The sequence below is a fragment of the Brachycentrus maculatus genome, unplaced genomic scaffold, assembly GCF_059751285.1.
Source record: "Brachycentrus maculatus isolate JH-2025_06_01 unplaced genomic scaffold, ASM5975128v1 h1tg000087l, whole genome shotgun sequence".
NCBI lineage: Eukaryota > Metazoa > Arthropoda > Insecta > Trichoptera > Brachycentridae > Brachycentrus > Brachycentrus maculatus.
In genome coordinates, this window is record NW_028280841.1 from 1,276,544 (window position 1) to 1,303,512 (window position 26,969).

Here is a 26,969-nt window from a genome sequence, read left to right on the forward strand (position 1 = left end):
TTGAAAATGATAGAGAAAGATATTATATTTTTGCATAATTTATAAACCTCACTGGGAAAATAGTAGAAAATTTATTGTTTATCAGTTGAAAATTGTATATTTATATATAAAACGCAGTAAAATACTGGAAATCTGGGGTCGCCTTAACAGAGTTAGTATAATTTAAATTGAACACTTGTTTAAGACCACTTTTTTGATTTTATTAATGAAAACACGACTAGTTTTGAGAACTACAGATGCTGAGAACTAGAGTGTTTATTTTTAATATTAAAGTCCTCATGATATTTCACAAAGTTAATGCCAAATCATTATTGATCATTATTTATATTATTATATATTATTTATATAATATAATCGAGTTAGCATAAAATTAGAACAAAGCAATTTTTTTAAAGATTTTTTTAAATATTTAAGCCCCATAAATATAGACCATAAATTTTTTTTATAGTAGATGAAGCAGTCATTATATAAACCAAAAGCCAGAATCAAATGTAATCAGACCAAAAGTAATGTAATCCTCCAAAGTCAGTGATATATTTTAGATTTTCCATTTGATTTAAACATTTTTGTTTTCGATAAACAATAAACTTCCCACGTTATATAAATGAGAATATATGAAATGAATGTTAGTAACATGTTTTCATATCATAAATATGTGGATGTCGTAGTAAAAATATTATTTTGGAGAGAATATCTGTAAACACCTGTTGGTTGAATTTGTAAATGAGTTATGAGTTCAGTGGAAGACATATTGGTGGATTCATCTTTACACTACGTCGGATATGTCCAATTCAATGGCTGTATTCATTTTGGTGGAATTTGTTTCTCAATAATTGAACAAGAAAAAACAGCAAATTAAAGAATTAAAGACTCGTATTATTATCCTCGTGTAAAGATGAAGATATTTTAAATTGAGTGTCAGAAATTAAAGACTCATATGTGAGATCATAACTTCTTCACTAATGGAATAAAAATTGACTTTAAACCGATTCGAGAAGATCAGGTCTTCAACTGTGATACCAGTTATTGAACAAAATTATGACCGAAATCAAGAATTGGGATTCAATTGCAAAAATTTAATTATTTTCATAAAAAAATTATTCTAAGTTAAGTCTCAAAAAAGACCTTATCTTTTTATAGAATGAGAATATGGAATCCTGGGCTTGCGACCTGTCATCGCCTAGTTTGAGTGATCACGTTATACACTATATTCACCATAATTGACAATCACACAACCCAAATTTCTGCAAGCCGTATTTACAATTCAAGTGGTATGAATGAATAAAAAAAATCATAGGCGACACCTACAGTTGAATTTAGTAAGTTTAAAGAAAGTAAACAGAAACCTTTTTAATTACACTCTACGGTTTACCATTTAAACAATACTAATTATAACCATAGATGTCAACTATGAAGTTATTCACAATAACACACATGTGTTGCTACTTGAAGGACAGTTACAACTTTCCCAAATCTGCATAGTGCAGTTGTCAATCATATGTAGAATGGTGAATGTTGCAGTGTATAAATTGATCACTTAAACCAGCCAATAACAGGCCGTTAACCACGTAATGACCTGGTTTTTATATTCTCATCTCAATAAAAACCTTTTAATCCGTGTTGAGATGTCAATAAATAGTAAAAACCAGCATTTGTAAACAAAGATGCGGACAGGTGAAATGAATCACTTAGATTATCACAAATAAATCCCAAAGACTTTGAATGAAAGTTGTATTAATTTCTACACTCGATTTAGATGAATCTGAAAGAATGGTTTGTTGTTAGCGGTAGGTCTGGGGGTATCTGGAGAGATCAGAGAGAGATGTGTGTGGATGGTGTGTAAAGCTAGCGAGTGTGGAGTGTCACTGGGGTGAGTAGCGAGGTGAGGGACATGTGTGAGAGTCGGATCTGTAGGAAGACTTGTGTGTGTCAGTATCAAGCGCTACTATCTACTCTGTGCTCAACTAACAATTATGATGCAATGTTTCATATCAACTTCACTGGTAGAAATTACACAGACAGGAAAAGAGTACACCGATTACACACTGAAGAAGAGAGAAAGATAATTCAACAATGCAAAGAGTTATTTATTGTAACTGCAGACAGTTGGTAGAATTCCATTTTAAATTTTTGTGTAATATATCCGAAATTAATTGGATTGAATTCTACTTTTATTTACATGTATATGATAATATGTGATGTGTTTGAACACTGTGTTGATAATGTCTTAATAAGACGAAACGCGTCACATATTATCGTATATCGCTCACTCCTTTCAAGAACGTCATAAATCAAAAATTGCCAATTTTCAGTTGTGCATGTTTTCGGAATGTACCATATCCCAGCAAAAGAGGCATATTTTTAACTTAATATTTACCTGCTACACGGCAGAAAGTGTTGTTTTTGCATTTTTTTAAAAGGAAAAAGTATTGTTCTATTATTTTTTTAAATATACTAAATATTTTTCAAATGAAGAAAAAACCCTCAGGTTTTACCTAAAATAATCTGTTACACAGTAAAAAGTTCAATAAGTGGCTTGATATTTATTTTAAATACATTGTATTATATTTTTAAATTTTAAAAATGTTCTCCCGAAAAATCATGTTTTTTGATTTATGACGTTCTTGAAAGGAGTGAGTGATATATGTAAATAAAAGTAGAATTCGATCCAATAACCTTGTTTAATTTTGGATATATTCCCCAAAAATGGAAAGAGTTAGTCAGATAATTCACTTAGGCTAGTAGATACCATTGTCATCAATGCGGGGTCATCAGCGTAAAACATAATCAAAGCGAAAAGAAGTAGAACTAATCAAAATGCATACATGATATTCAAAATGATACATTGACTGCGGTCAATACTATACATGTGACCAATGGGTAACTATTACTTTTTTGGCTACCCGATCGGGATGGTATACGTTACGTTTTCTCAGTACATATTTCTTAAAAATTTTCGATGTCATATTGCCAATTATATCAAGGGTTTGAAATACGCAACTAAATTTGTGCATTGATTGCATTATTATCTTTAAATTATCAAATCTCAGAACCGAATTTAGTAAGCATATTTCCTAGCAAATATTGTCATAAATATAGGATCAAATGGTGGCACAATGGGTATTGAAGGTGATTTTTTGACATTTCATTAAAGATGAAGAAGAATATGGAAGTCTGGGGATTTACAGACTCCTGTAATTGGAGATAATTCAGATTTTGTGAACAAGTATTTGGACACACTCAAAATGTTGGTATTGAAGGTTTTCAGAGCATTATTATGGATTTACTAACAAAACGGCTAAACTCATTTATTTTTATTGGACACATATAATGCAGTTTAACATTTTTTTTTTAAATAACAGTTTCATCTTCTTAAACCGTACTGCGCGAATTTAAGTACATATTTCCGGATGGCTTGGCAATCTCACCAAATTTGACCAGCCTTTGTTTTAAAGGGATATTTGAAGGCTAGGGTTTTCATAAATAGGCCTTAAAGCTATGAGTTTTAAACGCCAATATCACTCTAGAAATCAGAGTGATAAACCAGGAAATGCTGCCACGAGTTACAGACAATTGTCAATCACAACTTGAACAATATTTAGAAAAAAAATGGCGGTCAGTTGAAGACAATTTTTTTTTTTTTTTAATAACTTTTGTTGGAAAATTAAATTATACGAAGTCTGTTCATTTAAAACATAGACTATCATTATAAAACAAAATAAACTGTATTTAAAAGTTACATGTCTGGATTCCCTTTAAAGTATGTATTCATCTCCCCGGCGCACACACTTATCCCGAAAGTGTTTCCACTTTTGGAAACAGTCCCGGAATGCTTCTTTTATGATGTCCTTCAGCTCCTTCGTCGCATTTTCCTTAACCTCGAAAATCGTCTCAGATCTTCTTCCTTTCAAAGATCTTTTGAGTAGGGTGGGTGGGGAAGGTTGATTACCGTCCCCAAACTACGTTTCCATACGATGCAGTGCCCTATACACCATTGGGTGCGGATAAGGGTTAAAAGAAGAAAAACAAAAGAATCAGATAGTAATTTGAAAGATATAATTTAACAAGCACAAATGCAATTCCATATTTTGACAACAGTCCTGCATTACATTTATATAAGCCGGTAATTCAGTAAGGGGTAAACTACCGCGGTTCTTGTGGCAAAGAAATGAAGTATCTGAGAATACATGCTTCTTTAATAATATAAAGGTGTAAATAAATATCATGTTTTTATTAAATTGTGATTTTAAATTATTGGAAAATGTTTATTTCATCATCCCGCCAAATTGCGAGCCTGCTTGTTACATGAATGAATTAATGTATGTATGATCGATAAAACGATAACTTATAATTTAAAAACACATTTTTCTTTATTGAATAATTGAAATGGTCCACTTTGAAGTAAAGTTAAATATGAAACATTGCACGTCGTAACATCGATTCAATTCATCAAAACCAATAAATGAAGAGAATAGAATCAAACACTAAATCATAACTGGCGCCTACCGAAAACAAAAATAAAAACTAAAAGTAAATCAAATAAGAAATAAAATCAACAAGGTGCTCCCAAAATAAATTAACAATACGACAGAATGGTGGCGGCATACTGCTCCAGATTAAACAATTTGAGAAACGTCACAAATAATGATGGATGGCATATTTTAATTGGGTTATTTTATGTACAGCGTGATCGAAAATAAAGAGAATTCGGTTTGAGGGTGCTATTTTTACATTAAACGATATGACAGCAAAATGTATAGTCCATTTAAGGTGGTATTATAGGCAATGTTATATTATACTTAAGCAAGATACTGGGCACTTGCAAATGATCATATTTTAGCGCTTATATTCTCCTGTTACTAGGACCAACAACCTCCCATATAATAAACCATCTTGATATATTTAGCTTGGATAGTTTCATACAGACTGTCATCTCTATAACATATAGTTTGTCAACAATTCAAGTGGTGAGATATTGCTAAGCAGAGATCTCATTCTTCCCACTTTTTCCACATTGAATACTTCACAGTGTTGTCAAGCGGAATAATTGAAATCAGGATTTGATATTTAGCATCGTGTAAATCGAAGTCAATTTTGAATATAACAGCAACATGCCAAAGATGCTTTTTTATATTTCTAGTTAGCGCTTCACACCGATACTTGGATATTATGATCAGTTCAGAGTTTTAATTTTGCGTTATTAAAGAGACAAAAATAAAAAAGTCATCCATAAGTATATGTGCCATATCCTAAATTATTACCATAATTATTTATTTATATTACAATGGTTATTTATATTACAAAAGTTATTTATATTACAGGTTATTTTATATTATTGAACCCCTACAAACTAGGTTAGGTTATAAATGGCTTCCAAACTCTAAAAGTTCAATTCATGAGAATATCGTCCCACCACTGGCAGTTTTGAGATGATCCGTGAGAGAAAGATTTGTTTAAATTGTCATTTTTTTATTGTTCAAAGGGAGTTCCATGTCTACAAATCATCATTTACATTATTATATTGCTGTGTGTGGAAACTCTTGTTTTTCAATAATTCAGCCACCATTACACGGGAAATGCCATCTTGATGATAGCCTTTGCAATGATCGTGGGTGAAATAAAGGCAAATATTATTTTCAACACACAATAAAGTAATAATGCAGAAAAAACCACAGTTATATTTCAGATGTTCTGTTGTATGTCTGCGTATTCTGTATTTGTTTAAAAATGGACACAATCTTGAATCATTTTCACATAAGTGAGCTCTCAGATATTATTTAATCACCTCCAAAAAATCTTTACATGAAAATGGTGATTTCTTTAAAGCTGTAAATGGAAAACAAATGAAAAGTGGATAGAATATATAATGCTAATGTCTACTTCTACTATTACTGCTACCATTACGCCGCTTCTCTGCAAGGGTGGGCAGAGAGCGTGGAATGTCACAAGCATCTATCCTGGCTTACACTCCTAGCCGCTTCAACTTTCATACATATAGTTGATTTGGTCATTCATGGCCGTTTTCACCTATAAACTCCTGCCAAATATACTTCTTTTGTAATTCTCTTGTCATCCATTCGCTCCACATGTTCAAACCACAAAACACTTTCTTAATATATCAGCTGCACATTTCTTTTTAGTTTCATCATTTTAAAATCTGTCACATATCAATTTACCATACATTCATTAGGAAAGTGCTCATTCCACTGTCAAAAATCATTTCAAAAATGTTTCGCTTGCATAGATCAGTGTTGGTACAAGAGCTCAGTTGCGTACTGTCAGTTTGGATTCCATAGACGTATTTTCATTAAAATCAATGTATTCAAAGCACTATTCATTTGTATTCCCTGCATTCACTCTTTCCTTGATATCTTTATCCACTTTTCTATCTCCTGCAGTTGTAGAGAAAAATCTGTTCTGTAAATCTGGTATTCTGTTGCTTATTTCTCTCTTTCAAATACTTATATCTATTCATTTCCAACTCCTTATCCATGCAAACATTTCGAAACCATTTGTTACAAATCCTCCGCGTACAGAAAGCAGCTCACAGACATATTTGCCATTCGCACATTCGAACATTTTCATACAATTGCCCAAACATACATTTAAAAATATGGTGACATTACACATCCCTGTTTTGCACCTTCTGACATCGCAAACCACGAGGTATTGCCCCCATTGACTCTTGTACTTTGCTATATTATCTTATTCTAATATTTTGCCAGTAACGGGACGGTATAACACGGGACGGGTTAGTAACAGGCGTGGAGCAGTATCCCGCCACGATAGGTAATAATAATAATAAATAAAAGAAACGAGAGATGGTATGTCAAACGGAGAAGTGTTACGGTACAAAGGTGTGGATGCTTACCCCCTTGCTCATCCAGCATGACGAGGGTTTTCATGCCCACCTCGTGGCTCTACAACACACACACACAGTGTCACTAGATCTGTGGCCCACATATTGCCATTCCGGAAGGAACCAAGCGGCCATAGGGAAGGGACACGGGGAAGCTTTTGCACTTTGTTTGCCGCGCGCTATGTCTGTCCACCTGCTCTAACCTAACTCTGACCTCGCACCAATCTCAATGTAACCTAACCTAACATGGCCAAAACAAACTCGCACTATTCATAATATGACTTCATTCAACCTAATCTCACGTAGGATACGTTACCTAACATAATATGCCCGTTACCTAACATAAATTCATCTTTTATAGGATACCTAACCTAATATGACCTAAACAATTGTTTTATTACAATGTTCATAATAAACTCTAATCAACCAAAATTCATGTAGGATATCTAACCTAACCTAACATAAAATGACCTAATCCAGCCAGTATACTGCAATACTTTTTAATCTAACTTCATTTAACCAATTCTTATGTGGGATGCAATTTAACCTAACCAAATATGACGAAAACAAGCTACTACACTGCACTATTTATAATATAAATTCATTTAACCTAATTTTACAAAGAATACCTAACCTAACCTAATTTAATATGACCAAAACAAACTAGTATACTGCAATATTCATAATATAAGCCCATTTAACGTAGCAAAGTCTAACCTAACCTAAGCATACTATACCTGGCGTTCCTCTCAATATACCTCACTTTAAACTAGGCAAACCGTAACCTATAGTAATCTAACCTCACATTACTATGACCGTGCAATTACTATGATTGCTTATAAAATTTAAACCAATATTACCTACCTTACCAAAAGCTCTGGTTCTAAGCTGAATATAAATAGATTAAAATGCCCAAACTAAATTACAAAACTCAACATCTAAAAATGTTGTTTAGCATATACGCTACTTTGGTCTTGGAAGGCCATGTTTCCATTAGCAAGAAAACTCGAGTTAGTTCCACAGAACCTTCTCTAGCAAGACAGTTTGTACAAACAGCAAGAATTGCTTCAATTTTTTGTTTATTTCAATGTGTTTATATACTCAAGTGTTGGAAATCCACTTGAACTATTGTAAAAAATAATCATAAAAATATTTTAAATACCAACTTATACTTGCATACAGTCTGTAAATTCAAAACTGATAGCATTTTTACTATAAGCTTGGGTTTTATAACCTAATATGACGAAAACAAACTAGTATACTGCAATATTCATAATATAAGTCCATTTAACGTAGCAAAGTTTAACCTAACCTAAGCATACTATACCTGTAGTCGCTTATAACCTAACCTAACCAATATAACTTAACAAAACTCAATTAAATCTATCCTGTGAACAATAATGATAATAATAACTATGGATAATTTATACAGGGCCATTTTCCTAAATTAATATATCATGTAAAGATAAACATTACCTTACGTGCTATTTTTTAATGCCATAAATCCTGACTAACCGCTTTATTATAACCTAACCTAACTTAACCTAGCAAAAGTTTGAATTAAATCATAATAAATTTGAATAGGCACAACCTTCCTAACCAAAACAAAAAATTTACACAAAATACATCAACATAAAACATACCAAAGCACGCAAATTTAGTACACTGGTTACGAGTTGGTAAGGTTTTAAATCCTGGATATTCAGGATTTAAAAATAAATTTCTTGTACTCTCAGATTATTTTTTATTTTATTTTTAAAAAAGGTAAATATTTGTGTTTTTATTATTCACACAAATATTTTAATTTCATACTATTTCTGTGAGCCTGAGCGGCTCATAATTAGAAATAGGTATCAAATTGCGCTAGAGTGGGTTCAAACCGAGAAACTCTGACTTAAGAGTCCGCGACACTAACCACGGGACCACAACCCGACACTAACTAATTATAATTAATTTTTGCTCTAAAAATGACAAAATGAATTGACAACTGTCAAAATATGTTGAAAGAAGATTTCCTTTTTTTGATAGTTATATTTAATTTAAAAAAATATATTTTATTTATTTATTTGATTGATAATAAAACATTTCGGCAGTATGGTGATGAAAATATGCAATCTTTGATAGAAACAGCCTAGAAAATGACTTCTCTAAAAATGGATTCTCTGGAACAATTTTCATTTAAATATTCTAATATCAAATCTAGCCAACCTGAGCCAATCTAGCTAACCTAACCTAACCTAAAATAAAAACTATTTCAATCTAATTTGATATCATTAAGTCTGTTTGTAAGGGCAAACAAATTGCAAAAGCTTCCCTCGGAAGGTACAAAAATAAAAGAATGATCATAAAAAGTCAAAATAAATATACATCTTAATAAACCAACAGAATAATGCTACATTGGAGATCCATAATTTGGCAAAGTACGGTAAACAAAATAATAAGTGGCGGACCAAATGAGTCAATTTCTCCGCGGACGAAGGAAACGTCGCCGGAAAATGGTCAAACATAAACAGTCGTAACGTTTGTGCGAATGTGTGCAATCTAAAATTATGGAGCTCCAACCGACTACAAATAATCAAAATAATGGGAGAAAAAGGAACATCGTGAAAACAATGATATCTGATGATGGAAGAAGTCAAAAATTCAACTGGAAACAAAAATAATAAATTAAGCCAATTAATGTAATCAGATGTAAAGCCATTCCTAAAAGAAATCAAATTGTTTCAAGAGCTTAACAGTTACCGAGATGTCGACAAAACAAATATCAAATTACCAAATCATAAGTAAACATGAAGCAATACGGGTCGCCGTCCCGGAGTGGCGGTCGGAGGGGTCGGGGAGGGGGGAGGGGGCCGGACGGGCGGGGGAGGGCGGCGGCCCGCGTATTGCGCAACAGGAAAGACGGAAGAGCCAGTAAACATTCCTCCAAACATCACCGATCCAACATCCCGAACAACGAAATGCTTTCTCTCTATACACATTTAGAAGTAAACAGATCCCAAATACGACATAAAACAATCAGAAATAAAAAACATGTTTCCTAAACAGCTATGGAGTACAAGAGGAGAGAGATCCGCAGAGGGGTCGGGCGTCGGGCCCCGCGGAACAGTACAGCGAGAGCGGTGACAGTACGGTACAGATACAGATACAGAGAGGGGGAGAAGGGGAGGGCGGTGGGCGGAGGGTGCGGTGCGGCGGTGCTTACCCCCCTGGCGGCCCAGCAGGCGGGAAGTGGCGGCGCCGCTCTCCTCGCTCTATACAGAACAGTGGGTCAGTGGGCGGGCGGGCACGGTACTACTCGGCGCTACGGGCTACAAGCGACGGCACAGCGCACTACGGGCGACACGCATGCAGCTACCTGCAGTGTGGTGAGTGGTGGTGTGGTGGGCCTGCCCCGCGAGTGTGTCGGTGGTCGGTACAGTTAGTAGCAGTTAGTTCACTCACCTCCCTGGTCGTCTAGCGCGACCAGAGTGCGTATTCCCGCCTCCTTGCTCTACGTGCCCGGCAAAACAAACAGAAAGGGACACATCCATGTTAGTATCGAGTGGCGGGGAGGGAGGGGCAGCTCGCCCCGGGGGGCGCGCTCTCCCGCCTCCCCGAGTGTGTGCGGGCCGCTCTCTGCCTCCCGCGGGCGGCGCGGGGGCCCGTGTGAGTGGTGGCGCTGCCGGGAGCCGTGACTGTCCGGCGGGTGGCGTGGCTGACGGTGGCTGACGGTGGCTGACGGTGAGGCGGGTGACGCAGGATGAGACCGAGAGTGGCGCGCTACTCGCGAGCTACGACTAACTACTCAAACTGAATGGAACGTGTCGAGTCTTCTATTTGTGATCGATTCAATGTCAAATGAGATGCCTCCGAGGAAATATGGACATTACAGTCGAAACTCTATAGTGTACGATGCGACGCATCCATTATCCGCAAGTTCTTTATGGGAGGGGAAACTACAGACACCATTGTGTAAATTTGTAATATTAAACGAACTATCGTGTGGAAGAATAATGGGAGGAAAAATTAGAACAAACATAACAGCCTACAAACGAATTACATACAACCCAAATACCGGATGCAAAAACTGGTCAATGAATGCGGAATCATCGCAGAACAGAGGAGGATTATAAGAAAATATCAAATATTTTCAGTATTAAAAATATAATTTCCTCTATCTTATGGCGATTGCTTACACTAGACCACCTTCACACTTGACATATGAGGCAACTGCTTTGAAAGTAAACTTATTCCATATGTGGACCCAACTTTGTAATTGATGAAAAACCATTTAGTATTTCTCTTAAACACTTTCATTGATAATCAATATAGACAACGAAAAATATGAAACCAAATCAAATCATTTTTCTAAATTGAGAAAATAAATTAAAGCATGTACCATTTGGAATAAGTTCACATCGAAGCAATAGATGAATCGTTTAAACATTGCTATGTATGCTCCAAATATCTTGAATATGTGTGAAACAACAAACAATGATATGAGTGCTTGCGAATGTAAAGAAAAATATGCCTTATCTGCATTGATTTCAAGAATGACAAACCAAATATTGAGTGCATTCTTAAGTGGAGAAGATCGAAAATAGGCCAGTAGCTTTTAGTAGTCGGTGTCAAACTTTTCAACCTGCCGCAGTAGGGCATTCTGTAGCTTCAATACAAAAATTTCATTCTGAATCGACTTTTGAGCAGTCGTAACCGACAGCTGCAAGTTGGCTTCCAGTCGAGCAAGAATGAAATTTTTCATTAAAACTGCAAAATGCCCAATCGCGACAGATTAAAGCGGTACATCCCGATTGCTTCAAGCTGCTAGCAAGTTCCACACTAGCACACAAAATTGAATTGTTTTGTTGTTTTGAAATGAAAAAAAATGATTTTCGATGGAAATGTGTCGATGAAAAGTTTATGAACGGTGCAGATAACAAGGCGATGTAAAGTGATGATGGATGAAGATGACTGGTAATATGTCAATGAATGTCCAAAAATGATTTGATGAAGATGTAGTTTTATGATATTTGATCAATAAACTCAAAAACGTCATCTGTAAAATTTGCATCCCATATATTCACATGTGAATTTAGAAAACCCAAAAATAATGTTCCAATCCTTTTCAACTATTAAGATAATATTTGAAAATATGCTTATAAAACAATCTCCTTATCATTCCTCGCTCACTTTGTGTAATACCATTTAAATAAGTAGTATTATAAAAAGTGAATGATAAATGATATGGAGAGTGTTATATTACCATTTCACAAAATTGACAATGCTTTTAATATACAAAACATGCGCTGTTTTGTTTATATTAATGATTTTAAATCGTAGAGGACATTTTGTTCTCCGATAGCAAACATTGTGAACCATATACCATGCTTGAAGTGACGAGTGTAAGAATTTATTGATCAAACAACACTGTTGGATGAAAATTTGGGTTACATGATGACATTGTGTCACAGTCTTAAAATGGAGTCTTCTGGAAGTTAAAATGGGTTAGAGATTGATGTTCTTTAATTTCAGTCAGTTATGATTCAATCACATTAATAGAAACATTTTTAAGGTTACATTAATTGGCATTTACCGTGTACAATTCCATTATCTATTATTATTAATATCAATCAAAACACAGTTTATAATTCTACTCAATTTATTTACATTCATGAATTGATTCAGAAGTCACTTTGTGGTAATATAAATATGCATATTTATTTAAGTTAAACTTGGTAAATACTACTTTTTATTGAAATCTATTGTGACTTTGATGCAATCAATATCAATATCAAACACGTGCCACAATAGATTTGAACAAATAGTGGTATTTACTGAGTAAAACTTAAATAAAAATTCAATTCCTTCAATTTTGTGACAACTGTCTTGCCTTGCGAAGTTGATTATTAAACTGTGTCGATAAAACCGACTATATTTATATATCATCCAAATAATTCGGTGTCTGATAATAAATAAATTAAAAAAATCACATATTTAAGTACAAATTTATAAAGCGGGCAATAAAACTAGATAAAACTCCACCTATGTTTTCAGCCACCCTTTTTGGGACTTTTTTCCAACCAATTTCGACAAGCACCTGGTCATCTCCTCAGGGGTGGATAAGTACATATCCATCACTGAAGAAGACATTGTGCTTGTCATAACCGGTTGGGAAAAAGTACCAAAATAAAAGTGGTTAAAAACGGAGTCGGGAGTTTTATTTTATAAAATCAGCGAAAAACATTCAAGAAAATATAAAGCTAGATTTTGTTGCCATTTAGTGAGGGAATTTTCTTACAGATGAGGCATGTTCAAAACATATGTACAATACAACATCCCTTGCAACTCCAAACCGTACAAATCGGGGACATTGTCTTAACGCACTTTCTCACTACATAATAACAGAATCTCACTATATTGCCCAATTAATAAATTTGTACTTCAATACATCAAAGGCGAAACAGCTGTCACAAAAATAAATGAATTCAGTAGAATTGTAAATCGTGGTTTGATTTATTTATATCAACACAGTCAAACCTGGATATAAGACATCCAACAAGCTGGGAATTTTTTCTGTTTTAAGAAGTCTCTCTTTTCTTTTACAAGGAACGAAATGGCGGAACCTTAAGCGAGCTCCCTTTAAAGAAGTAATACTTATATTAAAAGCATCCTTAACTTTGTGGTATGGTAATATAACACTCTTCTTATCATTTATCGTATTAAGTGATATTACACAAAGTAAAGTAGAGTGTTAGGCATCACTTATGTCCAGGTCTCTCATATTCAGGTTTGACTGTAATAATAACAAATATATAAATCTTTTAAAAGTAAATTTGTCGATGGAATTCCATTGCAATGAGCTCGGACTGTTAGGAAAGGCAAAATGGAGAACCCGGTATAGTGTCACTTGTTATTTTGACCAATTCGCACTGCCGTTCTTGTTTCAGTCTACCTAAGATACCGATTATGAGTGAAAGGGTCAAATGGATAAATTGAAAGGTGGAAGTGACAAGTCCGACAAACAAAAGAATGAGGGTAAACTCTCTACTTTTGGGAGCTAACAAAAACATCCGCAGAAGTGAGCAGTTGGTTAGTGAATATCCAATCAATTAATGCATTCAACATACTAGTCGGCCATTTTGATTTGAGCAATAGAAGAAGTTATGGCTACTTCTACGGTAAATGATCTAGAAAGTCACACCGGATATGTTTCTTGAAATTCAAAAGCGTTCCCATTCAAACAGCTTTTCTTGTTAATATTTCTTAATTTGTTTCAACATTGAATGTTATTAACACCCATTAAAAGAAGATTTATGATTTTATTGAATTTATGTGGTGACACCTGTTTCGCCTTGTGAGGGCATTATCAAACTGTGTCAGAAAAAACGACTACACATGTTTAAGTAAAAATTTGTAATACGGGCAATATATCTAGATTCCATTATCACATGGCGAGTGATTTTTTTTAAGGTAGCGCATTCAGACAACTCCATAGTGTAAAAACCAGAGAAATTGTACATATTTTCTGAACACATTATTTAAAAAAATCACTCGCTACATAATAACAGAACCTATCATTATTTTCCCGCTTTGAAAAAATTGTACTTTACCCTTTGCTCAATTTGCCCGTACCTCGAATGGTAAAAAAAACATAGGTCTTTGCGGATTTCACCCCGGCAACATGCAAAACTGTTTTTTCATCAACCCCGACCCTAATTTTAGTCAGTCATGACCAATCGCAAGTAACCACAAACCGTTTCCGATCTGTACATGTTTTTTAGCATCTCTCGCACTCTACCAAAAGTAAGTTAATAGAAAGCTTATAAGCGTCTCTACCAGCAGGTGTAGAAGACGATTTTAAGACGATTGTTTCCCGTAAACAATGTGGTAATATCATATATTTGAAATAGAAACCTGCCTTTCTTCTAAAACTCATCAGTCAAAGGGTTAATACGCTAAGTCGGGTCTTTGACACAGTTTGATAATGCCCTCGCGAGGCGAATTAGCTATCATAACATAAAGAAATTCAGTAGAAAGTTATGTACATATATCAATAATAATAATAAATGGATTATGGAATTGTACAAAGTAAATGCCAAGTGGAACGGATGTGACGTTGTGGGTGATATCGCCGAGTCTGGAATGACCTGTAACAGGTGAGGATTGTTTCCCGGATGACAGTATGAAGTAATGTTGTCTTTGGTCATGATTGTAGGCTCCCGGATGTCAAGTGCTTGCAGAAGAATAATTCTTGATTATAGTTCAGGGTGATATCTATAAAGACAGGCTTTATATATTCAGAGGAGAGATAGGGTTATATAAAGAGAGAGAGTAAACCAGAGAAGTCATATTGTGTGTACAACATGCTTAATTACACTTTTATATGCCAAACTGGGATGCTGCGCTGGCGGGATATTCTGTTCTTCAAGTCACATTTTCGCTGTCTGACTGAATTCATTTGGATTACTTATTAGTCTGATTTGACAATACTCACATTCGTAGTATAGAGGTTGACACTTTTAACTAACATGCGTGCGGGTTCCGATTCGATCCCGGATAAGGTCAACATGAAATTAATGATTTTACTATGGTAATGTCTTCTTCTTTCTTTTAAGCTTCATCTGAACCCAACTGTGCCTTAGTTGTATCTGCCCAGCTTTATCTTGATCGTTAAATACACAAAGATAATATGATTAGTCCTGCGCTTCACGTAACAGTCTGAAGTGATATTAAATAAATATAAGAGTGAAATATTAGGGTCAATTTAAATGTAGAACTGTCACGAAACTTTCCAGTTTGAAAAAGCTTCTGACAGTGTTGAATACTGTTCGCAACCTCGTTTAACATCTATGGTGAATACGTCATTCAAAAAGCTGTAGAATGATGTTTCCTATAAAGGAGGAACAATACCGAATCTGAGAAATATGCGAGTGTTTTTGCCTAGAATTTTCACTCATGAATTACATGAAATTATAGTAACTTTAAACGTAAAGAGTAAATCCACTCACAAGTAGGCATAGGCTATGAAACTTATAAAGTTGAAGCCTGAGTATATTAGACATGATGAACGGTATTGCATAAGCCGTAGCTAGATTTCAGAGTCACTTGGACGTTAGGTAATTCAAAAAAAAAAAAAAACTGAGAAATATTGATGACACGACCCTTAATGCATCGTCAAAAGTCAATGTATTAGATACCCACTTATTTTATAAAAGCAGCGTGTTTCGATTCAAAGTAGACAAAACTAAACTTATGCTTATTAATATGGAGCGAACTAACATAGACAAATACATTGAATAACTCAAAAAGAGTTAATGAATGCCTCAGATCCTTCATCAGATATAAGGGCGCAAGCAGTTGTGACTTGCTGCCTATTGCTGCTTTTTTGCTTTTCTTACATAGTGTTACTATCCCATTTCCTTTTCCATACAAAAGTAATGTCCTTTCTTTACAAGCTGACACAGCGTTGATTTGACTCAATGTCCTATATACACATTATTTTTGACATCTCATCAAAGATGAAGAAGAATATGGAAGTCTGGGCATTTACGGGGCTGACGACCGTCATAGGCTGGTTTAAGTGATCACTTTACACACGTGTAACATTCACCAATTCTACCCATTATTGACAACCACACTACTCAAATTCTTGGAAGTTCTGTATATATGAACCAATTTAGAAACCTTGTTCTTGAATCACTAGAACTTCACTAGAAACATCTATTGGTGAGATGTAAAGAAGCTTTTTATTAAGCAGAAACTCTTATATTAGTATGTGAGATCCGAATCCTGGATTATAGTCACACACATGAGAAACGTCAGAAAATACCATTTTCATTTTTATTATTTAAGCTTATAATTTGACCAGACAATTTATTTACAACATTTTGAGTGTGTCCAAATACTTGTTCGCAAAATCTGGATTATCTCCAATTACAGGAGTTATTTTCATATTATTAAATGCCGTAAATGCCCTCATCTTTGATGAGATGTCAAAAATAATATGAAAATAACTCCTGTAATTGGAGATAATCCAGATTTTGTGAACAAATATTTGGACACACTCAAAATGTCCTATATACACCATGTGGATGTAGAATATTCTAATTTACGCAATTTAGTACTATGAAACTCCTCCTTTGACTTTTGAAATGTCACGCTTTGGGAAAACTGCTATTGAAAATAATAATATAATCCATTGTTAACGCGTTTCTTAATTATTTTAAGATTCCCTTCTGTAGTGCGGTGGGAGTTTAAGTAAATATCAGCGACTTTTCACTCAAATATTTACTAACCGCTACGTGCTTATGCTCGCTTGTTTTGGCTTGTTTGTGTTATATAAGGTAAACAACCTAAATGAGCTTGCCATTTGACGCTTTTTATTGGAATTCTATGAAGAATTACAAAATTTAATAATTTTTTCATTATGATTATAGTTATAGACTAACTTTTTAATATTAAGTAAAGTAAGCTTAAATTTTTTATTGCTTCTGTTTTGTTTTTTTTTTAAATGAAAATTAAACAAATTTTAAATTTTGCGAACTATGTTAAATAAAATAACGTGATATTTTTAGTTAAATTTTTGTGAAAAAAACACAAGCATGAAATGGTTCAATATCACTGTGGACAGGTTGGTACCTGAAGCGAGGACTGAACAGGTCTTCACGTAATGAACGATCAAGAAAACAATGCGTCGATACGATTTAGTGCCCTACGCACTGTCGGGTTTGGAAAAAGTTAAGAAGAAGACAAATGAAAAAATTTTGTTTTTAAATAATATTATATTAAATAACTCGGTGACAGCACCTACCGAGAAATATTCAAAGGTCATCCAGAATCAGGTAAGAATATTTTAGATTTGCTTTCATTATGTAACCAATGTCAGTTATCCGAACCGCCGCAACATCCCGGCGGCATTCCACAGACATATCTTATCAAGATACAACAGACGTGTGCGTTCTATACGGATTCATATCGGGTGTGTCCGTATAAAACACACATTCATAGACAAGTTATAGGAAGAAGTAAAGACATACATAGACAGTAAAATAAACATGGATACAGTGATATTACATATAGACAGATAGGGAGCAACAGACAGCAGCCACTAACAGCGAGGGATGGTGGAGGGGGTGAACTTATGGGGTGGGGGTAAGTAAACTGTGCCTCCGTAAAAAGTGACAATTCCAAGTCGGCATCAAATAAAGGGGGACAAAGAGTGATACAACAGCAAAAAAAAGTTTTTTTTTATTGTAATAAAAGATAATGATTTATTGATAAATATATTATCTTTTTTCAAGTGATTTCATTTTTCATTTACTTAATTTTCACTTGGTAAATACCACTATTTCTCAAAATCTATTGTGACATGCGTTTCGATGCATTTCGCATCATTTTCAAACACCGTAATACGGTGTTTGAAAATGATGTGGAACTCATTAAAACACGCGTCACAATAGATTTTAAGAAATAGTGGTATTTACCAAGTGAAATTTAAATTCAAAATAGATAACCACAAACTGAATCAATGAATGAAATGATTTTAAAATGGTTGGATATATTTTTTTGGCACAATTTATGAATCTGCTAGTGATTTTTATTGATGTAATACCCAATACACTTTATTGTATATTTATTTGACTGACATTTTTAACGATTATGCAGTATCTACGGGCACTTATAATGACGGTTAACAAGTGCCCTCATGCAGTTAAACCTTCACTGGCTTGTTTTCAATGATGAATATCCTTCAATAATGTTAGTGATTTGCCAAGATAAGTACGCAGAGATCATGTATTGATAAAATATTGCTTCAATAAAAAGAGTAAGATCTGTTTTGATCTTCCATACTTCAAATGGAGATGGAAATTGATTTTATTGTAGACATATTTGTGTTTCATTTTATATAAAAAGCCACATCAGCTACATTCATGGAAATAGAATGGAAGTAATCTGACATCAACCGCATGAAAACTAACTAACCAGCAATATCCGCAAGCGACTTGTATATAGTAGCGATGCACACGTTACACAAGCTGGTACAAGTACGGGTATTATTAATGCAATTTATTATTATTCATTCTGTCAGACACTGGATTATTCACTGTACAAACTATATATCAATATTATAGATGTTTCAAATTGAAATGAGGCATCTGTCATTTATCCAAAAGAAAATGATAGTCTGAGCATCCCAGAGCTTACGACCTGGCGTTTGGCTGGCTTAAGTTTATCACTTTATATACTTGCGTAACGTTCGCCATTCTGCCTTACCTAATGGGGCATAGGGCACTACATTGCATCGACGCATTATTGTGATTGTATATTACTTGAAGGCAATGTGATCAGTCCTGTGTTTCAGATAACGGTTCAGGGTGATATTAAATAAATTTATTTATTTTGACAACCCTGGGAATCGAACCCGGGACCTCCAGCATGCCAAAAATATACATTTTAAGCAGGAAGTGTCAATTATTCAACTCTCCTATGCAAAGTAGATATCTTAAATGCTTAGCAGGTTCAAATAAAATTGGAAAACTCCAATATTTTCAAAACGTGGATTGATAAAAATATGTCAAATCGTGTAACAGGGCGACAGTACATCGTTAAAATTAAAATCAATAACATATTCATAATTAATTGTGAATTACTAGGTGGCACAGAGAATGGACCGATTTAGGAGCTAGAAGAAGGTAGTGTGAGAAGAGATAAATAAGAGATAAATCAGGGGGAACGGGAGAGGAGTCGACAGAAGATTGGAGATTGGTAGTCAGTGACATTCGATGCTGCGATAGTCAAATTATACACCAATCAGCATCACCCTCGGATAAGCTCAGATAAAGCAACATTTAACAGAACATATCAAGGAACGATGCAAAAATTACAAGAATGAATTGTCGTTAAAATTATTTTAAAATACATCATTTGAACAAAGTTTTATGAGCACAAAATAATGGATTTTAAAAATGAGAAAGAGCTAGTAGGAGCTGCAAGCAAGAGTGTGTGTGAGTGAGAAAACTCTTGTTTGCAGTGTGTCGTATTTTAAAATTACTATTGCATCAGATTCAAATATTTCCTATCAGTTACAGTTTTTAACAATTCTCTTCAGTTCCATACACTTTGAACATTTTTAATCTAAGTAATTTTACAATTTTTTTTATATAAATAAATTATATTTAGACTACATATGGCGTATTTTATAAAAATAAGTTAATGCTGTTTGCCTCAGGACAAGTATTTATTATGCCTAATGAGAATTAACAGAGTCTAATATAAAAATCTAACATATAATGTAAAATAGAGTTTATTTGAATATTAACAAATTTGTTAGATTTTTTATTGTTGTTCCATGATGTTTTTATGAGTTTTAAGCCGTGTTTACACACGGCGTGTCTTTTTCTTCTCAGACATTTTTTCATTATTATCGTTTTTGTAATTTTTGCATTTTTTTGTTGGAAACACCGAATGGAAAGGAAAGGGATCGGGTAGATATTTCAAAAACATATATTTTCAAAATTTAATGCGCGAAATTAAACGACTTCCTTCGATCGCACATAACTCAAGATATAATAACAATAATTTAATAACTGACTTAAAAAATCGTACAAAATATTACCGTTAAAAAAAATGTATTAAGAAAAATATCAAATATTATAGGCTATTAAAAAAAAATGAAAATTTTTCGAATTTTCATAAAATCCGATTGTATTTTGAAAACAAAAAAATTATTTAATCAATTTCGAACGCGATTTTTGTGTCAACAAAAAAAAACACTAATTTTTATTTCGTTAAATTATGGAGTATTTTTCCATTCAGGTTTTTTCTCGAGTGAAATGGCGATCCAAGGAGCAGTCGACTTTTCAACGGGCCATCATAGCGGGGCAAATTCAACCAATCGTTAAGAAGCGGGGCAATATTGAACACCGAGAACCGGGAAGGGGGACAAGAGACCAGCACATCGGAGGAGGTGTTGCGGCAACAGTAGGGGCGGCACGGAGCGAACATGAGCAGGGGACACCGGTACAAGTTAGCAATACACATAGTCCAAGGCGCGGGCGCGCGCGCGAACTGCTCCATATCATCAATGGCTTTGATACCCTGGTAGAGTGCGTTTTTTTTACGAATTTTAAATGTAAAAAAATATCAATATAGACGAAGAAGAATATGGAAGTCTGGGTATTTACAGGGCTTATGACCGTCACAGGTTGGTTAAGTAATCATTTTCATCATTCTACCCATGATTGACAACCACACTGCTCAAATTCTTGAAACTTTTATATATATGGTTCAATTTCGAAACATTGTGCTTGAATCACTAGAATTTCACTAGAGACATCTTCTATTGGTGAGATGAACGAAGCTTTTTATTGAGCAGAAACTCTTTCATTTGTATGCGAGGTCCACATCCTGGATTATGATCATATACAAGAGAAACGATAGAAAATATCCTTTTGGTTTTATTATTTTAGCTCATAATTTGACCAGTTAATTTATTTACATCATTTTGAGTGGTTCGTTCACTTAAAATGTTGTAGTGATTTTATAATTAAATTATGTTGTAAATAATCACAAAGATGGCGCTTCAAAGGTTGATTAAATTGTTTCTATAGGAGTCAGGTCGTTAGATTCAGCACTCTCAGGGGTATCGGGATGATAGCAACATATGGTGAGGCCGTGCGATATCGAGCAGCTCGCGCGTGCGCGGCGAATGGGGTCATGCAGCGAGTGACGTCAGTGGCCGGGCTCTACGCGCCCCGAGGCCGCGAGGCCGGGGTCGGGAGTCGGGGGCCCCCGGCGGCCCAGCTCCGGGCCCCCCGGGCCGCCTCCAGCCTGAAACAGCGCCGATCCGGCACCGTCGCGGACAGACCGAGTCCCAAAATTTGCAAATTTAAAAGACACGCCAGTTTTTGATGTTGAAAAAATTGAAGATTGTATGTGTGAATTTAAATAAATAATCGTAGAAAGACATGATGGTCTGTAACGGGATTCAACTAGTGTTTTCCGAAAACCCAAAACAACTTTTTGTAAGAGATCTCAATACAATTCGATAAAATCTTTTCGTTTTTATCATAGATACAAGATTTGTCAGCAAAAATACTAAAATTTGACAAATAATCAGGTGTTTTAGATCAATACTAACAAAATCTATCCATGTTTAATTTAAATTTTACTAGGTAATTCCACTATTTCATAAAAATCTATTTTGACTCGTGTTTCGATATACTCCGCATCATTTTCATACACCAAAAATGGTGCGGAATATATCGAAATACGTGTCACAATAGATTATAAGAAATAGTGGTATATACCAAGTAAAATTTAAATTAAAAACGGATAGACAACCACAAAGTGACTGCCGATTGAATTTCTTTCAACTAGGACAATCAATATGTTGTTTGTGTTATATGTACATTGGATTTGTACCAAGTGGGCTGATCGATCAAAAACGGGAATCAGTGTAATGCATATTTAAAATAACGCTGATAAAATTAACCGGATAATCTCGGGATAAATTTCGAAACGGTGCCGGAGCGGGCGAGGAAAGGTTCGGAAACAACCTTCAACCTTAAAACATCTCACATCAAGACAAATATTTCTCAATTTTGTATTCAAGATGCCTTTATCATGGTGTTCCGGACGAAAAACACACAGACTTATTGGACTGAAGAGATAGAGAAAGAATCTACTTATATTGTATGATGGTCAAAGAACGATATCTATTTTGGATCCAGCGTTTTTATTCCGGAACACGGTGGTAGAAAGGTGGATGCGAATCATTGTTGGATAACCCCCAAAGGTGTTGGGTAAACTAGGCTTCCACCTTCCATTATAGATCAAAATACCACGCGATCAACTGAACTCAAAATCGGCAGTAAAACACCGAAATATCACAGCCTGAATAAAATTTTCGACAAAATACAAGACCGGTGAAAGGTTACTCGTCCGCAGAAAAGTTTGAGGTATATCGTGATTTTTTTTTGGTTATAGAGGTCTCAGGTGATCACGAGGTGGCATCAGGAAATCAGATATTAAGGGCATATATAAGAGGGGGATAAAAATTTATATCGAAATTTAAACAAGGGTTGCGACAACTTACCTCCTCGCATAGCGACAGCATCCGCCTCGTACTGTCGAGGGACTGGAAAAAACAAACAAAAAAAATCGATTAAAAAAAATCATTCATCACTCATTCTCCTTATCATTCATCGTTCAATTTGTGTAATACCACTTGGAAACACTACTTCATAACTACCCCGGTTTTGGAATAACCATTCCACCATCGGGTCAACTGTAGACTACAGAATTTGAATGCAACGTTGTATCAAATTTTCAAAGCCGTCGCTGAATAAGTTTAGGAGATTTAAGATTTTTAACAAACGAACATTTACATTTAAAAAAATATACATCTCAACATAGATGAAGAAGAGTATGGGAGACACACTCAAAAATTTGTGAATTTAAATTTATAAAGATTACTGTTTTCAGAGCACCATTCCCTATATATTCCCCGCACTCGCTTTTCTCTCAGTATCTTATATCCACTTTTCCATCCCTAGAAAACATAATGCGTCATGAGGTTGGAATTAAAAAGACCGATTTTCACTCACGTCATCGGTTACTTGTCCCGCTTTCAGTTGTAACTCCTGAAGCTCTGTCCTGGGGACTCCGGGCGCCTCGCCCGCTGGCTCAGCTGGTGCTCCAGACGGCATCCTGATGAAATAAAAAAATACTTAATTAGAATACATAAACAGCAATAGATCCACCACATACAAAATACATCAAGTCAATTTTACTAGGATCTCCTCCTGACTAGATGACATAAAATAGAAATATTCACCAATTGTACCGATTACGCTTTTCCAAAAGGGTTGAGTATAAACTCTGTCATTCTTAAACTATATCCGATCCCTACGTGGAGCATAACCAAACCAAAAAGTAAGTGTGTGGAAGTTTTTGGTAAGGGAATGTAATTAAATATGAGTATTTTAATGTTTTAGAATTTAATAAACCCTGATAATGACAAGGTTTTTGTCGAAACCGGTAGGTTAAAGTGTACTAATAATAAAAAAAGTGGTTAAAACAAAGGTGTTTAATTTTATAAAATCGAATGTGTGTTTGATAACGTCTTAATAAGACGAAACGCGTCACATATCGTATATGTGAATAAAAGTAGAATTCAATCCAAAAACCGTGTTTAATTTTGGATATATTACCCAACAAACTTCAGCATAGCCAAACTTGGTACGAGAAATTTGATAAATAAATAAAAATACGGAACGCGCGAAATGTGAAATTCCTCTACTAGCGATAAACAAATCATCCCTTTAATACTCGTCAGCTCGAATCGCTGATTTGAAAACAGGTTGAGAGCTCGTACGAGCACTAGTGCATGCATTAAAGATGCACCTTTCATCTCGCTGCACTCGAGAGAGGAGCTGCAGCGGGCTGGGAACTCGAGTACGGAAATAACTCAATCATGCAGGTAAATAGGTCTGTTCTATCAAATTCGCTAACGATCATTTTAATACGTAATAAAAGGCAACCCCGTTATGCCACCCGACTTCGATCGATGAAGTTTTTGACATTTTCAGAGAGTGAATCAATTAATTTTCATCTTAAAGGTCAGGAATCAAAAAAAGTTATATAAAATGATTAAAGAAAACACTTCGTTTTTTACCACTTGAGATTTATTATAGTCTACATGTTTCAGAAGTTAAACTTCCATCATTCAGGTCTGTATAGTAACTAAAATATAAAATATAAAATTGTTCTATAAATAAGGAGAGGGGAAAGTAGGGTTAGTCAAGGGACGGAGTTTGAAAACAAAGGAAAAATGGAAAGCAACGGTGAAGAATTTTGAAACAATATATTATTTAATAAATTATTATTAGAATTAAGGTTTTTTTGGATTTCTAAATTTTCAATTTTTGTCTTACCACAAAGTTAATGCCGAAACAATAAATAAGTTATATAAACGTCAGAGTATCCAAAAAAGCTGTGTATTTCAGTAGCGCAGGACTGATCACTTTACCTTCATATAATTAAAGACAAATGATAGGTGATAAAGAGGTTAAATCATTGCAGTGCCCTATGCACCATCAGGATACGAATAGTGTCTAAAAAAAATAAGAAGAAAGGCTTGATCTTCAACATTAGTTTACCGAAAAAAGTACAATATATCGATACTAAATAGTCATTATCTTATTTTGCGCTACCAATATTTGTAACACTGCCAGTAATTGATAGTGCCATCGTCATATACTATCATCAATTAGTTTTTTTTTTGTAAAAAAGCCAATACGGCGGTTTTTATATGTTAGTTTCCTGGTAAGATAAAAAGAGGTTCAAGGGATGTGCCAAAAAAACATCGCCAAGTCAGGCGTACAAAGTGTAGACCCAAGGATGCTAAACCTTTTTTGGACTGGGAGCCACTTAAATTTTGAGTTTTCTCGCGATTTTTGTACGAATTTTAATGCAGATTATTATTACCTGCGAAATATCATTTGGTATGTCCTTGAAATATAATTTTATTTTATTTTAATAGTATTTTAGATAAGTAATCACAGTCACAAAAGATAATTTTTACAGATAGATATTTTTGTTTTTTTACATACATATATAGTAAATATTTTTTCTTTTACATATTTTATGCAATAACTTTATCAATTCACTTTCAGACATTTTTTTCTTACCCTTATTTGTACTTTATGGTGCATAGGGCACTGCACTGGTCATTAATATGACCAGTGCAGTAAGTAACGATCAAGATAACACTGCGTCAATACGGAGTGTTATCTTGATCCTCACATACATAAAGGCAAGGTGATCGTCCAGGGTAATATTAAATTAATATTAGAGTTTTAAATCACAATTTTTCAACCCCCTCTGGGAATCGAATCCGGGACCTCCAGCACGGTATCTAAACACGCTTACCATTATTACACCACGGAGGCGGACACAGAAAGAAAGGCTAATATAAGTATGATTTATATTTTTATTTCTTCCCTCTTTTTATGATGGGACATCCTGGCGATTTTATTTTCCCCTCTGACGAGAAATTTTGATAGGGGGCGCCAGACTAAAAAAAGTTTGGAAACCTGTGGTGTAGACGGTATACCACACTAGCCCGCGCGTATCGATTGTAATGCAGGTACCTAGTACCTACTCTTAAATTACAATGGATAACACACTACCCTGAAACCCAAGGCGCTACGCTCAATTTCAGGCGGCAGCGCTGAAATACACTTATACCAACTGAATTTCAGGTTCCAAGAACATTATGTAACAAAACACATACTATAAACACATACTATAAAAACATCCGTAATAACGTAGTATTATAGGCTAGTATTATAATTATTTCACTCGAAAAACAGCACGTACTACGATTTATTTATTTCATATTTTTATTGACAGGCGCTGTGGCGTAGTTAGGTAGACGCTCGAATGCGAAACTGGCGTCGCGGGTTCGATTCCTGCCAATGGCAAAATAAATTCAAGAAATACTTATTTTCAATTGGTCTTCACCTTCCCTATCCTTACTATCCTACCTGCAAACAAACTTCTTAAAATGGAGGCTTTACCTGTTATTCCTTTTAAAAATATAACTACTGACCCTTTCTGCAAAGAATGGTGCATAGGGCACTGCATCAGATAGATGAGAAGTTAACCCTTCACTGCATGACTTTTTTTTGCATGACTGCATGACTGCATGACTGCATTGACAGTTCGTCTTCGAGAGACAAGTGAAGTTATTATTTTGGCGTTTATAGCGCGTCTTTTGGCTAAATTATGAACTACATACGTGAGTTATAAATGTATCTTATCAGTAACAACAAAGAATGGTTGCTTGTATTTTTAAAGAACGTTTTGACACCAACTTTTGGGTATGTAACAAATTTTATACACTATGCAGTGAAGGGTTAAGTTGATCGTTAATTTTATAAAGATAAGGTGATCAATCCTGTGCTTCAAGTACCAGTGCAGTATAATATCAAATATTAGAGTGAAAAATAATGATATTTATTTTTATAAAGAATTTGATTAACAAAACTATGTTCTATTCAAAATAAATTTCAAAATCCTTGCATCAGGTGAATTATACTCGTCAATAAAACTAAGGTTATAA

The 26,969-nt window shown here is 34.6% G+C and overlaps 1 protein-coding gene across 3 annotated transcripts in view; it reads right to left on the minus strand.

Annotated features, from left to right (window-relative positions):
- Snap25 (Synaptosomal-associated protein 25kDa) overlaps window positions 1-26,969 on the minus strand; it is an 88,591-nt gene that overhangs the window by 23,359 nt on the left and 38,263 nt on the right. For 2 of the 3 annotated variants that reach the window (XM_088257792.1, XM_088257790.1), the window contains exons 2-4: window positions 23,449-23,551; window positions 22,938-22,979; window positions 6,872-6,920 (exon numbers count right to left, since the gene is read on the minus strand). In XM_088257792.1, coding sequence (XP_088113918.1) covers window positions 6,872-6,920; window positions 22,938-22,979; window positions 23,449-23,550 — 193 coding nt within the window. In that variant the 5' untranslated portion in view covers window position 23,551. Of the gene's footprint in view, window positions 1-6,871; window positions 6,921-10,303; window positions 10,353-22,937; window positions 22,980-23,448; window positions 23,552-26,969 lie in introns of all 3 variants that reach the window. The other variant, XM_088257791.1, reaches the window with a different exon arrangement.